This window comes from Cebus imitator, unplaced genomic scaffold (genome assembly GCF_001604975.1).
Source record: "Cebus imitator isolate Cc_AM_T3 unplaced genomic scaffold, Cebus_imitator-1.0 Scaffold242, whole genome shotgun sequence".
Classification (NCBI taxonomy): domain Eukaryota; kingdom Metazoa; phylum Chordata; class Mammalia; order Primates; family Cebidae; genus Cebus; species Cebus imitator.
The window spans coordinates 2,347,823-2,360,259 of NW_016107557.1; the positions used below are offsets into that span (position 1 = coordinate 2,347,823).

The 12,437-nt window shown below is 45.5% G+C and overlaps 1 protein-coding gene across 1 annotated transcript in view; it reads right to left on the minus strand.

Moving 5' to 3' along the window:
* Window positions 1-12,437, minus strand: part of IMPA2 (inositol monophosphatase 2) — a 57,727-nt gene that overhangs the window by 2,564 nt on the left and 42,726 nt on the right. The window contains exons 6-7 of the mRNA XM_017498473.1: window positions 1,468-1,576; window positions 620-771 (exon numbers count right to left, since the gene is read on the minus strand). Of these exons, the coding sequence (XP_017353962.1) occupies window positions 620-771; window positions 1,468-1,576 (261 nt within the window). The remainder of the gene's footprint in view (window positions 1-619; window positions 772-1,467; window positions 1,577-12,437) is intronic.

The window sequence follows — 12,437 nt, forward strand, 5'->3', positions numbered from 1 at the left end:
AGAGTGAGACTGTCTAAAAAAAAAAAAAAAAAAGAAAGCTGTCAGTGGTGTGTAAATGGGAAGTGGCAGTGCTGCTGCCATCTGGTCAAGATATCCTGATTCGATGGTGGAAAAGGATGGCAGGAAGGAGGTCAGCCTGGTGCAGGCCTCCACTATCATGGCACCCTCGCATGCTCTCAACAACAGAAACTGTGGCCAAGCATGGTGGCTCATGCCTGTATTCCCAGCACTTTGGGAGGTCGAGGCAGGTGGATCATGAGGTCAGGAGTTTGAGACCAGCCTGGCCAACATGGTGAACCCTCATCTTTACCAAAAATACAAAAATTAGCCAGGTGTGGTGGTGCGCACCTGTAATCCTAGCTACTTAGGAGGCTGAGGCAGAACTGCTTGAACCAGGGAGGCAGACAGTTTCAGTGAGCCGAGATCAGACCACTGCACTCTAGCCTGGTCGAGAGCAAGACTCTGTCTCAAAAACAAAAAAAAAACAAAACAAACAAAAAAAAAACCCGAAAAACCCCAAGGTGGGAAATTTAGTAAGTGGGGACCTCAGGAAGTGCCCCACCCACGGTGTCTCTCTGTCTAGTTTCTGCTGCTGCATCCCGAGGACAGGATAGCTCACCCGAAGTGTCTATCACGATGCCACCTGCTTCTCTGATGATGACTGTGGCAGCCGCCAGGTCCCAGCAGTGCAGGCCAAACTGGTAATAGGCATCCGCAGCCCCTGAGGCCAGGTGGCAGAGGGCCAATGTGGAGCTTCCGATCACTCGGACCCTGGGGAGAGGGAGGGGAGGACAGATGCAGGTGGGAGTAGAGCTTTTGCTGTGGTTTGCAAGCTGACTTCAGTCATGTACCCCGGCTGAGCATGTCCCCTAGTGAAAAATGAGGCATAGCTCTGCCACCAAAGCTCTGGAGGCAGAATGTAGGGCCTGGAGCCGCCCACCAACAGGAGGACACAGCCAGACACAAATGTTCTGTGCCGTGACAGCTCCCAGCCAACCTGGCTACTGAGCACCTGAGATGCAGCAACCAGAGAACTGAATCCTTCCTCTACTGAACATGACATTAAGTGTCAGTGGCCTCACACGGCTAGGGGTCACAGCACAGCCCTACTGGGAAGGCGAGTGACAAAGAGGATTCATTGGGCTTCAATAAACCTGTCTGATGCCAAGTCCACTTGGGAAGGACTTTAAGTACTTGCACCATTCGCTGGCTGAGCTGCATGAGGTCAGTTCCATGGATTCTGATCAGAAGGGACACAGGTGCCCACCCATGTCCAGAGGCCTGGCTATTTAGGAGCATCTACTTCGGGCAGGTGCCTCACGGGGCTTGCCTGAGCCTGGTGTTCATGTGCCCCTCCCACTTCTTCCATTCCAGGCTTCCTCCTCAAATCCCGAAGGAGTTTTAGCAAGCCCACATTCCGTTCTTCCTCCTCTGGCCGCAGGGTGTTCCCTGAACTGAACATCGTACCCATGTGCCTTGGCATGCAGCAGCTGCTCCATGTTACTCAGGAACAGCTTCAGGGTCGCAGGGTCACGCCTGGGGCCAATTTCTGTCAGAACCAAGGCCTTTGAGAGATCTGTAAAAAAAAAATAAATTTCCTATCACCAGAAAAATCAAGTCTTGGTTCTAACTAAGGAGTGCAGACTTCAAATGTGCCTTTCTTTCTCATAGTAAGTATCATCTTTCGAGCGGTTCATGCTGAATGCTTTTCTGATAGCTATGTTGAAAAGTAAGGATGGGCCCAGCGCAGTAGATCATGCCTATAATCCTAGCACTTTGGGGGGCTAAGGAAGGAGGATCACCTGAGGCCATGAGTTTCAGACCAGCCTGGGCAAGATGGTGAGACTCCATCTCTACCAAAAAAATTAAAAATAGCTAGGCATGGTGGCACTCGCCTGTAGTTGCAGCTAATGAGGAGGCTGAGGTGGGAGGATTGCTTGTGCCCAGTAGTTCTAGGCTGCTGTGAGTCATGATTGCACCAGTGCATTCCAACCTGGCAGGGATGGAGTATGGCCCTGTTTCTTTAAAAAAAAAAAAAAAAAAAAAAAGAACAAAAAAAATCACCATCATTCAATCAAAAAGAAGAAGAAAATGACTCTAAACTGGGAATACTCAATGCTCAGAGGGGGAAAATACCTCATCAATCATCTAGCTGCTGCGATCACTAAGATGGAAATATCATTTTCTTGGAGAAAACAACTTTTAAATAATGCCGCTTTGGAAAGGGAGGCTGCAGGAATGAGCTCTCTGGAATTCATGGCCTGCCATTTATGTAACAGTGGGCGAGGCTGTCAGGGCTGGCAAGCCTGACTCAGGGTGGGACGTGACTGGGATTCTGCTCCTGTCCCTGACTCACTGCTGGGGATCCGAGCAGTTTGTGCTGGCTGTGCCACACACCCAAACACAGCAAAACCCCGGTCATGTCCCATCAGGCCTCAATGCTCGGGCAGGACATAGCCAAACCAGGTGTGCTCAAGGACAAAAAAAAGTCACTCAGCAAGTCGGGAGTAAACAGCTTCTATCACATTACTTCACTAATGGGCTCAGTTCTGTGTCACCACTTCCAAATCCTCCTCTCACCCAGGAAGTCTCTCAGCCAGAATCCAAGTCCAAGTGCCCCTTTTCTTCTATGGAGCTCTCATTCTACACCTTAAAAATACTTCCTGCAAAACACCTGGCTCCACACCAAACCAACCCGCCCTCAAGAGGTCCAGATCGATCATTGCTAGCCACGCCCAGCACTGAAGCTGAGCTATGACGCACTCCTGGCCTGGGACTGGGCAACAGGCCCTCCACAGATACCACCCGAGCCCTACAGCTGCCACCTACAGCTCAGTGGCTGCTCCAGGTGCTCTTTAATCCATGCAGGATCTGCAGACAGCCTCCAGCTAACCCCTCCATCCCTTACCCTCCAAATCCCACCCTCACCTGGCCACAAACAGAGATGGTGTTTTTTCCAGGGGGTAAAAAAAGAAAAGCTTCTATTGAAGAAAAAGACATCAGCAGGCCAAGGCTGAGTGGGCACTCAATAAACAGTTACTGAATGAATGAGTGTGTTCCTTCAAATGCCAGAACTCAAGAAGGTAGGATTAGAGTCTTTGTTGTGGTTTGGTTCATTAAATTACTAAGATTTTAGTTTATGGGAGAAATGTTTGGGTCAGTAGAATTTTGTTGGCTAATCTAAGAATCTAAATAGTATATACAATACTAATTTTGGGCAAAGTAATACTGAATTACAAATATTTTAGTTAAAAATGCTCTTTTGGGCCAGCCAAACAAAAGGTGGCTCACATCTATAATCACAGCACTTTGGAAGGCTGAGGCGGGCGGATTACCTGAAGTCAAGAGTTCAAGACCAGACTGACCAACATAGAGAAACCCCATCTCTACTAAAAATACAAAACTAGCCGGCATAGTGGCGGACACCTGTAATCCTAGCTACTCAAGAAGCTGTGGCAGGAGAATCACTTGAACCTGGGAGACAGACGATGCAGTGAGCCAGGATCACACCACTGCACTCCAGCCTGGATGACAGAGGGAGACTGTGTCTCAAAACAACAATAATGGACACCTCTACACATCTGTTAGAATGGACAAACAGTGCTAACTACAACAAGCACTGCCAAAGATGCAGACCAACAGGAACTCTCATCCATGGCTGGTGGAAATGCAAAACTTCAGAGGATAACTTGGCAGTTTCTTACAAATCTAAACATACTCTTAGGTACAGCACAGCAATCGTGCTCCTTATTCACCCAAGGAGTGGAAAACTTATGTTTTTCACATAAAAACTTTCACACCGGTGTTGAGAGCAGGTTTATTCGTAACTGCCAACACTTAGAGGCAAGCAGGGTGTCCTTTAGCAGGGAGAGAGGGAAGAGGGAGGAAGAGGGCAAGGGGGGGATAAGAGGAAGGGAGGAAAATGAAAGGGAAGGAGAAAAGGAAAAAATGGGATGGCTTGCACGTTACTTTAGACAGGAAATCAAGGAAGAATGAATTGTCCCAGAGGAGGCCATAGGGGACGAGAAAGTGCAGTGGCAATGATATCCTGTCCAATCCTGCCCTATTTCTAATTTACTCATCTAACTTCAAATCTTACACATGTGCATACACCTATGCAAACACAGTGATTTTTTCTTTTCTTTTTTTTTTTTTAAGACAGAGTCTCGCTCCATCACCCAGGCTGGAGTGCAATGGCGCCATCTTAGCTCATTGCAACCTCTGTCTCCCGGGTTCAAGCAATTCTCTTCTCTCAGCCTCCCAAGTAGCTAGGATTACAGGCGCCCACCACCACACCTGGCTAACTTTTGTATTTTTAGTAGACACAGGGTTTCACCATACTGGGAAGGCTGGCCTCAAACACCTGACCTCAGATGATCAACCCACCTTGCACAGTGCTTCTTAAAAACAGTTTTATAGGTTATTCTGTTGCTTGCTCTTTCAATATAAAAACATCTCATACATCTTCTGCCGTCAGTCTCTCACTCTTAACAGCTGCACTCTATTCCATCCAGTGCAACAACCGCAATTGATGTCAACGTTCCCCTGAAGACGAACATTTTCCATTTTTACTATAAACAATGCGGTCAGAAATATCTTTTCTATAGAGGTATATACAGTCATACTGATTTTTTTTCAAGAGAGATTAACACAGTGGGATTTCTGAGTCAAAGCGTGTCTATATTTTAGGTTTTGATATAATTTTCCAAATTACCCTCTGGAGAAGCTGAATCAATTGCACATACGCCCCCCTCAACCCCACAGGGCTCTGAGGGATCCTGTGCTATTTCCAAGTCCCTAACAGGCAGGCTCACTCTGGAGATACACTCTACGAGTGATTTTCTCTGAGCAGTAAAGACAGTGAAATCCTAACACACAGGGCATTTCCTGGCACCAGTGTTAATGACCCTGGGAAGAGATGAAGGAAGATACTGAAGATTTCCCCCCGGAACTAGGAGCTGAACAGCCAATTTCCACTGGGAGATAAGCACCTACTCTTAAAGGCCTCACCCAGTCTCCCCACACCTGAGGGCAGAGATGAGCACAGGGTGGGTGAGCAGAGGAAAGTCACCTGGTGCCAGCCTAGACAGGCAGGCACTCCCCATGCCAGGGCTGGTGCAGGAAGGGTAGAGATCTTCCAACAAAGTGCCTTGGGGTATTTCACAAAGGGAAGTTAATTCGTGTGTAGGAAACAGAAATTTTTCACTTGTTCACACGGTGACTAGGCCCACAGTCTTCCCGACGGGCCTGTGTGAGCACTTCCCAACCTCCTGTGCAACAGATGAGGAACCCAAGCTTGGAGAAGTGACATGAGTTGCTCAGGCCACGGAGCTCTTACATGGTGGGGCCAGACTTGTCTGCTGATTTTGTGAAGGCAGGAGTTTATTCCATACTTTCCCAGTTTGTGAAAAGATTGCTCTGAATCTAGCACCTTCCTCTTCTGGCCTCCCTGCATTAATTCCTTCTCATTGTTGCCAACATACGTTTTCCCAAATGAAATCAAGAGCAGAGTATAAGCTGGGTGGAGTGGCTCAAGCCTCTAATCCCAGCACTTTAGGAGGCCAAAGCAGGCGGTTCATTTAAGGCCAGGAGTACAAGACCAGCCTGGACAACATAGGGAAACCCCATCACTACTAAAAATACACACATACACACACACAATTAGCCAGGTGTGGTGGCACACATTTGTAATCCAAGATACCGGAGAGGCTAAAGCACAAGAATTGCTTGAACCCGGAAAGCAGAGGTTGCAGTGAGCCAAGATCATGCCACTGTACTCCATCCTGGGCAACTGAGCCTGAATGTCGGGAAAAAAAAAAAAGAACAGTATAAAGAGAACAGAATGTAAAGAAGGTCTGAATGTTGTCCTCTAAAGGCAAAATGCTTTCTGCCATTTTATTTTGCCCCAGATAAGGGGGGAAAAACTTATGACAACCCCTACTTAATTCTGTCTTATATTATGATTATTTCTGACTAGTTAACCACAACTACTATGATTTTTGTACTGCATTACCCTTTGTCCTATATTTACTATATTTTAGGTATTAAACGCTAATATATATCTTTTTAATTTCAAATATTCTGTGATTTCATGTGTGGCAGGGAACAGGGAGTTACTGCTTAATAGAGTTCTTTTTGGCAACAAACATTTGGGAAATATATAGTGCTGATGATTATATAACATTGTGACTATAATTAATGTCATTGAATTAGGTATGCTTAATAATTAGAATGGAAAATTTTATTTACATACATTTTACTACAATAAAACTAGTAGATTTTGAAATAGGTCATCTCTGTATATTCTTTCAATAAACAGATTTTAGAATGAAAACGAATAGTTGGTGACTTCCGACCGTTTGGAAACCCTTGCTCTGGTTGGGCAATGCTAAATTAGAATACCAGGGTGTCAAAGAATATGCTGTCTTAAAAGAAGCTTTACAACTCAAATGATGAGAGAAGTAATTTGTGAACACTGCAATACATACTCATGAGCTGGGCATGGTGGCTCATGCCTGTAATCCCAGCAATCCGGGAGGCTGAGGTAGGCCGATCACTTTGAGGTCAGGACTTCAAGACCAGCCTGGTCAACATGGCAAAACCCTGTCTCCACCAAAAATACAAAAATTCACCAGGCATGGTGGCATATGCCTATAGTTCCAGCTACTCGGGAGGCTAAGTCTGGATAATCACTTGAGCCCAGGAAGTAGAGGTTGCAGTGAGCCGAGATCAGCCACTGCACTCCAGTCTGGGTGACAGAGCGAGACTCCGTCTCAAAACACAACAAAAAAAGAAAAAATAAATATGTACTCGGAGTAAGAGGCAGCTGTGCTTTAACGCCTAGAAAACATGCCTGTGGGCACAAGCTGGTTTTGTTGGATATATAACTTCTGTGACTGCATTTTCATCAGTGTGTTGTTTTGGAGGTTTTTTTGAGACAGAGTCTGGCTCTTTTTTTCCTAGGAGTAGCTGTTAATGGGCCATTCGTCTGAAAGAATCAGGACATGTCTATAGATATGTGCACTGGTATCTGTGTCTATAGATACATGCACCTGAACACACTAGCTCACACCTATAATCCCAGCACTTTGGGAGGCTGAGAAAGGAGGTTCATTTGAGATCGGAAGTTTGAGACCAGCCTGGGCCACATAGCAAGACCCCTATCTGTACAAAAAATTTAAAAATTAGCTGGGTGTGGTGGTATATGCCTATAGTTCCAGCTGCTCCAAGGGCTGAGGTGGGAGGATTGCTTCAGCCCAGGAGTTCAAGGTAACAGGAGCTATGATTGTGTCACTGCACTCTAGCCTGGGCAACAGAGCCAGACTCTGTCTCAAAAAAACCTCCTGGCCTCCCATAGTGCTGGGATTACAGGTGTGAGCCACTGTGCTCAGCCTACCAGTGCATGAATCTATAGACATGTCCTGATTCTTTCAGACTTACAGACCATAAAGAGCTACTCCTCAGAAAATAAAATTTAAAAACATAAGTACTAGACAGAACAATACTGCCAGGGGCTCGGGAGAAGGGCATGGGAGAAGCTGCTTCCTGGCTGCGGTGTTCACTGTGGATGATGGATACGTTCTGGAACGCAATGGAGGCGCACAGCACTGGGAAGGTGCTGAATGCCACTGACTTGTTCGCTCTACAATGGCTTAATTTTAGGTTGGTTTTGATCTCAATAAGTTATTTTATTTAAACCCAAGTAATTTTAATGGAAAAAGTACTGTTTAGAATCCTGAAAAAGACAGAATTGGAATTCTGTGTAATGGCCCATAGTTTTTAAATCTCTCCAAATTCCCTGATAAAACAGAGCAACTTGGAGGACAAAAAATGCAACCATAGACATTGTCTACCAAAAAAACCATATCTGCGAGGTCTATCCACACTCCTAATACAAGCGGACGGGGCAACCCTGCAGCAGTACAGGTGCACAGGGCACCAGAACCTATGTGGGAAGAAGGGGGAAGCACAGGAAGACAGGAGAGCCTCACAAACCACCCCAGCAGGCCCTCGGGCACTGCCTTGGGGGCTGTGCTTGCAGAAGTCCTGGGTCCCTGGTGCGGGGAAGCTGAGAGGGAGGAGCTGCTGCCTTGTGGTCGCTCCCAACTGACTCCTCAGGGCCTGTCCTCTCAGGACAGGACCCAGCACTGTATAGAAACTCATGGAGTAAATTCCAAGGCCACCAGACAGGAAGAAGAGGGCAGAAGAAGGTAAGGTCCAGATAACCGCAAAGAGGAGGAAAAGAGCCAAAAATCTAAAGACAAGGCCAATTTTTTAATACTTCACAAAAACACTGAAGAGGGAGCTCTAGAACCATGAAACTACAAACGCTGTCTAGAGCCAACCCACCACTGCCCTCCAAGCCCCCAAAGCCCAGGAATCCAATGTCAAGTAACAAGTTAACTAAAAAGAATTATGGCTGAATCCTACACACAAGTATCCTAAGAAAAAAAGAGTAAGGGGCAGAGTAACATGTCTAAGTCAATAAAAGAATTTTGCCAAAAAAGATCTGACCACAAAATAGGAGTAATAAAGAGTATCAGGAAACAACAGTATAATCCAAATCAGAGGTCATGGAGCTCAGGAAAAATTACATCAAGGAAATATTTCGGAAAAGAAGACAAACTAAAAGGTACACAGTGAATAAACACAACAGATTATGCTTTGCAAGAAATTGAGGGTGAAAGGAGGAAACTTTTTTAAATAAGGAAATTGGTGCTAAAGATAAAAAGGAAAAGGCCAGGCGAGGTTGCTCATGCCTGTAATCCCCGCAATTTGGGAGGCCGCGGTAGGCGGATCATTTGAGGTCAGGATTTCGAGACCAGCCTGACCAACATGGTGAAACCCCATCTCTACTAAAAATACAAAAAAATTAGCCGGGTGTGGTGGCCCGCACCTGTAATCCCAGCTACTTGGGAGGCTGGGGCAGGAGAATTGCTTGAACCTGGGAAGTGGAGGTTGCAGTGGGCCCAGATCACACCACTGCACTGCAGCCTGGGCGACAGAGTGAGACTCCATCTCAAAAAAATAAAAATAAATAAGGATACAAGAGGAAATGATACTGAAGGCCCAATATATATTCAAGTCCCAAAAGACAAAAAACAAAGAAACACAATTTGGAAATTAAAAAATACTAACAACTGTAATAAAAAAATACTCTTCTAGGCTGGGCGAAGTGGCTTATGCCTGTAATCCCAGCACTCTGGGAGGCTGAGGCAGGTGGATCACCTGAAGTCAGAAGATTGAGACCATCCTCGCCAACACGGTGTGAAACCCCGTCTCTACTAAAAATACAAAAATTAGGGCCAGGTGCAGTGGCTCGCACCTGTAATCTCAGCACTTCGGGAGCCCAAGGAGGGTGGATCACCTGAGGTTGAGAGTTCAAGACCAACCTGACCAACATAAAGAAACTCCATCTCTACTAAAAATACAAAATTAGCCAGGCGTGGTAGCACATGCCTGTAGTTCCAGCTACTTAGGAGGCTGAGGCAAGAGAATAGCTTGAGCCCGGGAGGTGGAGGTTGCAGTGAGCCAAAATTGTTCCATTGCACTCCAGCCTGGACAACAAAAGCGAAACGCCGTCTCAAAAATAAATAAATAAATTAGTCAGGAGTGGTGGCAGATGCCTGTAATTCCAGCTACTGAGGAGGCTGACGCAGGAGAATTGCTTGAACCTGGGAGGTAGAGGTCGCAGTGAGCTGAGACTGTGCCACTGCACTCCAGCCTGGGCGACAAGAGCAAGACCCCATCTCAAAAAAGAAAAGAAAACTCTTCTAAAATTTAAAAAAAAGCCCGTTGTGGTGGCTCACACCTGTAATCCCAGCACTTTGGGAGGTAGAGGCGGGTGGATCACCTGAGGTCAGGAGTTCAAGACCAGCCTGGGAAACATGGTGAAACCCTGTCTCCACTAAAAGTACAAAAATTAGCCGGGCATGGTGGTGCATGCCTGTAATCCCAGCTACTTGGGAGGCTGAGGCAGGAAACTGTTTGAACCTGGGAGGTGGAGGTTGCAGTAAACCGAGGTCATACCCCTGCACTCCAGCCTGGGCAACAGAGTGAGACTCTGTCTCCAAAAAAAAAAAAAAAAAAAAAAAAGATTTTGGGAAAAACGATCTACCACTGTAAGCCTGACAACTTTCCGACACTTCAAGAGCTCTCCTGAGGAGTGGTGATATTAATATGACATTTTTAGTATTTTATTAAAAACTACATCAACATCTAGAAGAGCTGAAAGTCTCAGTGAAATCATTTCCCAAATGACCAATGCATAATGGTATAACATCAACAGTGGACAAAAGATCCGTTCAAAGTACAAGATGGCCCAGTGGGTTTCAATGTGACTGAGTACCAACAAATCCACTACTACATCATTAGATTTCACACGGCAACTAACTTTAAGAAATTACTACTTGTTGAGTTTTGGTTTGATATCAAATAATAATGCCCTCAATTATCTGAAAAGAGATTTAAAATATTTCTCCTTTTTCCAATTATGTATCTGTGTGAGGTTAGATAGTTTTTAAGATATCAAAAACAGGCTGGGTGTGGTAGCTCACACCTGTAATCCCAGCACTTTCAGACGCTGAGGTGGGAGGATGGCTTGAAGCCAGAAATACGAAACCAGCCTGGGAAATCTTTTAAATTTTAATCTTTTGTAGAGACCCTGGCTCTACAAAGTTATTTTTTAAATTAGCCAGGTGTGGTGGTGAGCACCTGTAGTGCTAGCTACTTGGGAGGCTGAGGTGGGAGGATCATTTGGGCCCTGGAGTTGGAGGCTGCAGTGGATCACACCACTGTACTCCAGTGTGGTCAACAGAGCAAGACTGTCTCTTTAAAAAAATTAAAAAATAAAGACATCAAAACAACTTATTACAACAGAGTTGAATACTGAAGCAATATGAGAATCTAGTCTTACTTCAAGCCAGACATAAAGAAATTTGGAAAAAATGTAAAACTATCCCATTGGCCTCAATGAAGTTATTTTTATTTTGGAAAATACGATTATTTCTCATAAACATATATTATTTATATTAAAATGTAATATTTTTCATCTTAAAATGAATTAATAAATATTTTAAAGACCTTTTGGTGGGGCGTGGTGGCGCACGCCTATAGTCCCAGCTACTCGGGAGCCTGAGGCAGGAGAATCGCTTGAACCCGGGAGGTGGAAGTTGCAGTGAGCCAAAATCACGACACTACACTCCAGCCTGGGCAACAATGAGACTCTGTCTCAAAATAAATAAATAAATAAATAAATAAATAAATAAATATTTTAAAGGCCTTCAGTAATTTTTTCAGGAGTATGGATGAGTTGGTCCTAAGATCAAAAAGCTTTAAAAATGCTATACTAGAAAATGTACTTCATGCCACCAGAACGACTGGAGAAGTATCAGCATGCAAGACAGTGGTGGAGTTAAATCTGTACCTACCTGTGGAACCAAGACTGAATGACAGCTTTGGGGTGAAAGTGCTTTCCCAGTGAGTATGCAGTGCAGCAATCCAGAGGTAGACAGATGATGGAGAGAGGACACAATCCATAGAACAAGCTTGTCAACTGTTACTGAGAGTAAAGGTTATCTTTTTAAGAGATGGGGTTGAGACCGGGCATGGTGGCTTATGCCTGTAATCCCAGCACTTTGGGAGGCCAAGGCGGGTGGATCACCTAAGGTCAGGAGTTCAAGACCAGCCTGGCCAATATGGTGAAACCCCATCGCTACTAAAAATACAAAAATTAGCCAGGCACGGAGGCAGGTGCCTGTAATCCCAGCTACTCAGGAGGCTGAGACAGGAGAGTCAATTCAACCCAGGAAGTGGAGGTTGCAGTTAGCAAGATCGTGCCACTACACTCCAGCCTGGGTGACAGAGCAAGACTCTGTCTCAAAAAAACAAAAAAAAAAAAAAGAAAAAAAAGAGATGGGGTCTCACTCTGTCGCCCTGGCTGTTGTTCAGTGATGCAGTCATGGCTCACCATAGCCTCAACCTCTCAGGCTCAGGTGATCCTCCCACCTCAGCCTCCCAAGTAGCTGGGACTACAGGCCCATGCCACCATGCCCTGCTAAATTTTGTATTTTTAGTGGAGATGGGATTTTGCCATGTTGGCCAGGCTGCTCTCGAACTCTTGGGCTCAAGCAATCTGCCTGCCTTGGCCTCCCAAAGTGCTAGGATTACACCTGGCCAACCATCTCAACCTCTTGAGTAGCTGGAACTACAGGTGTGTGTCACCACATCCAGTTTTTAAATTATCTGTAGAGATACAGTCTTGCTATGTTGCTCAAGCAGGTCTTGAACACCTAGACTGAAGCCATCCTCCTCTCTCAGCCTCCCAAAGCACTGGGATTATAGGTACAAGCCACCGTGCCTGACCAGGATATCATTTTGTAAACATATACTGGAGTGTATAGTAAGAAGTGAGGGGCCGGGCGCGGTGGCTCAAGCTT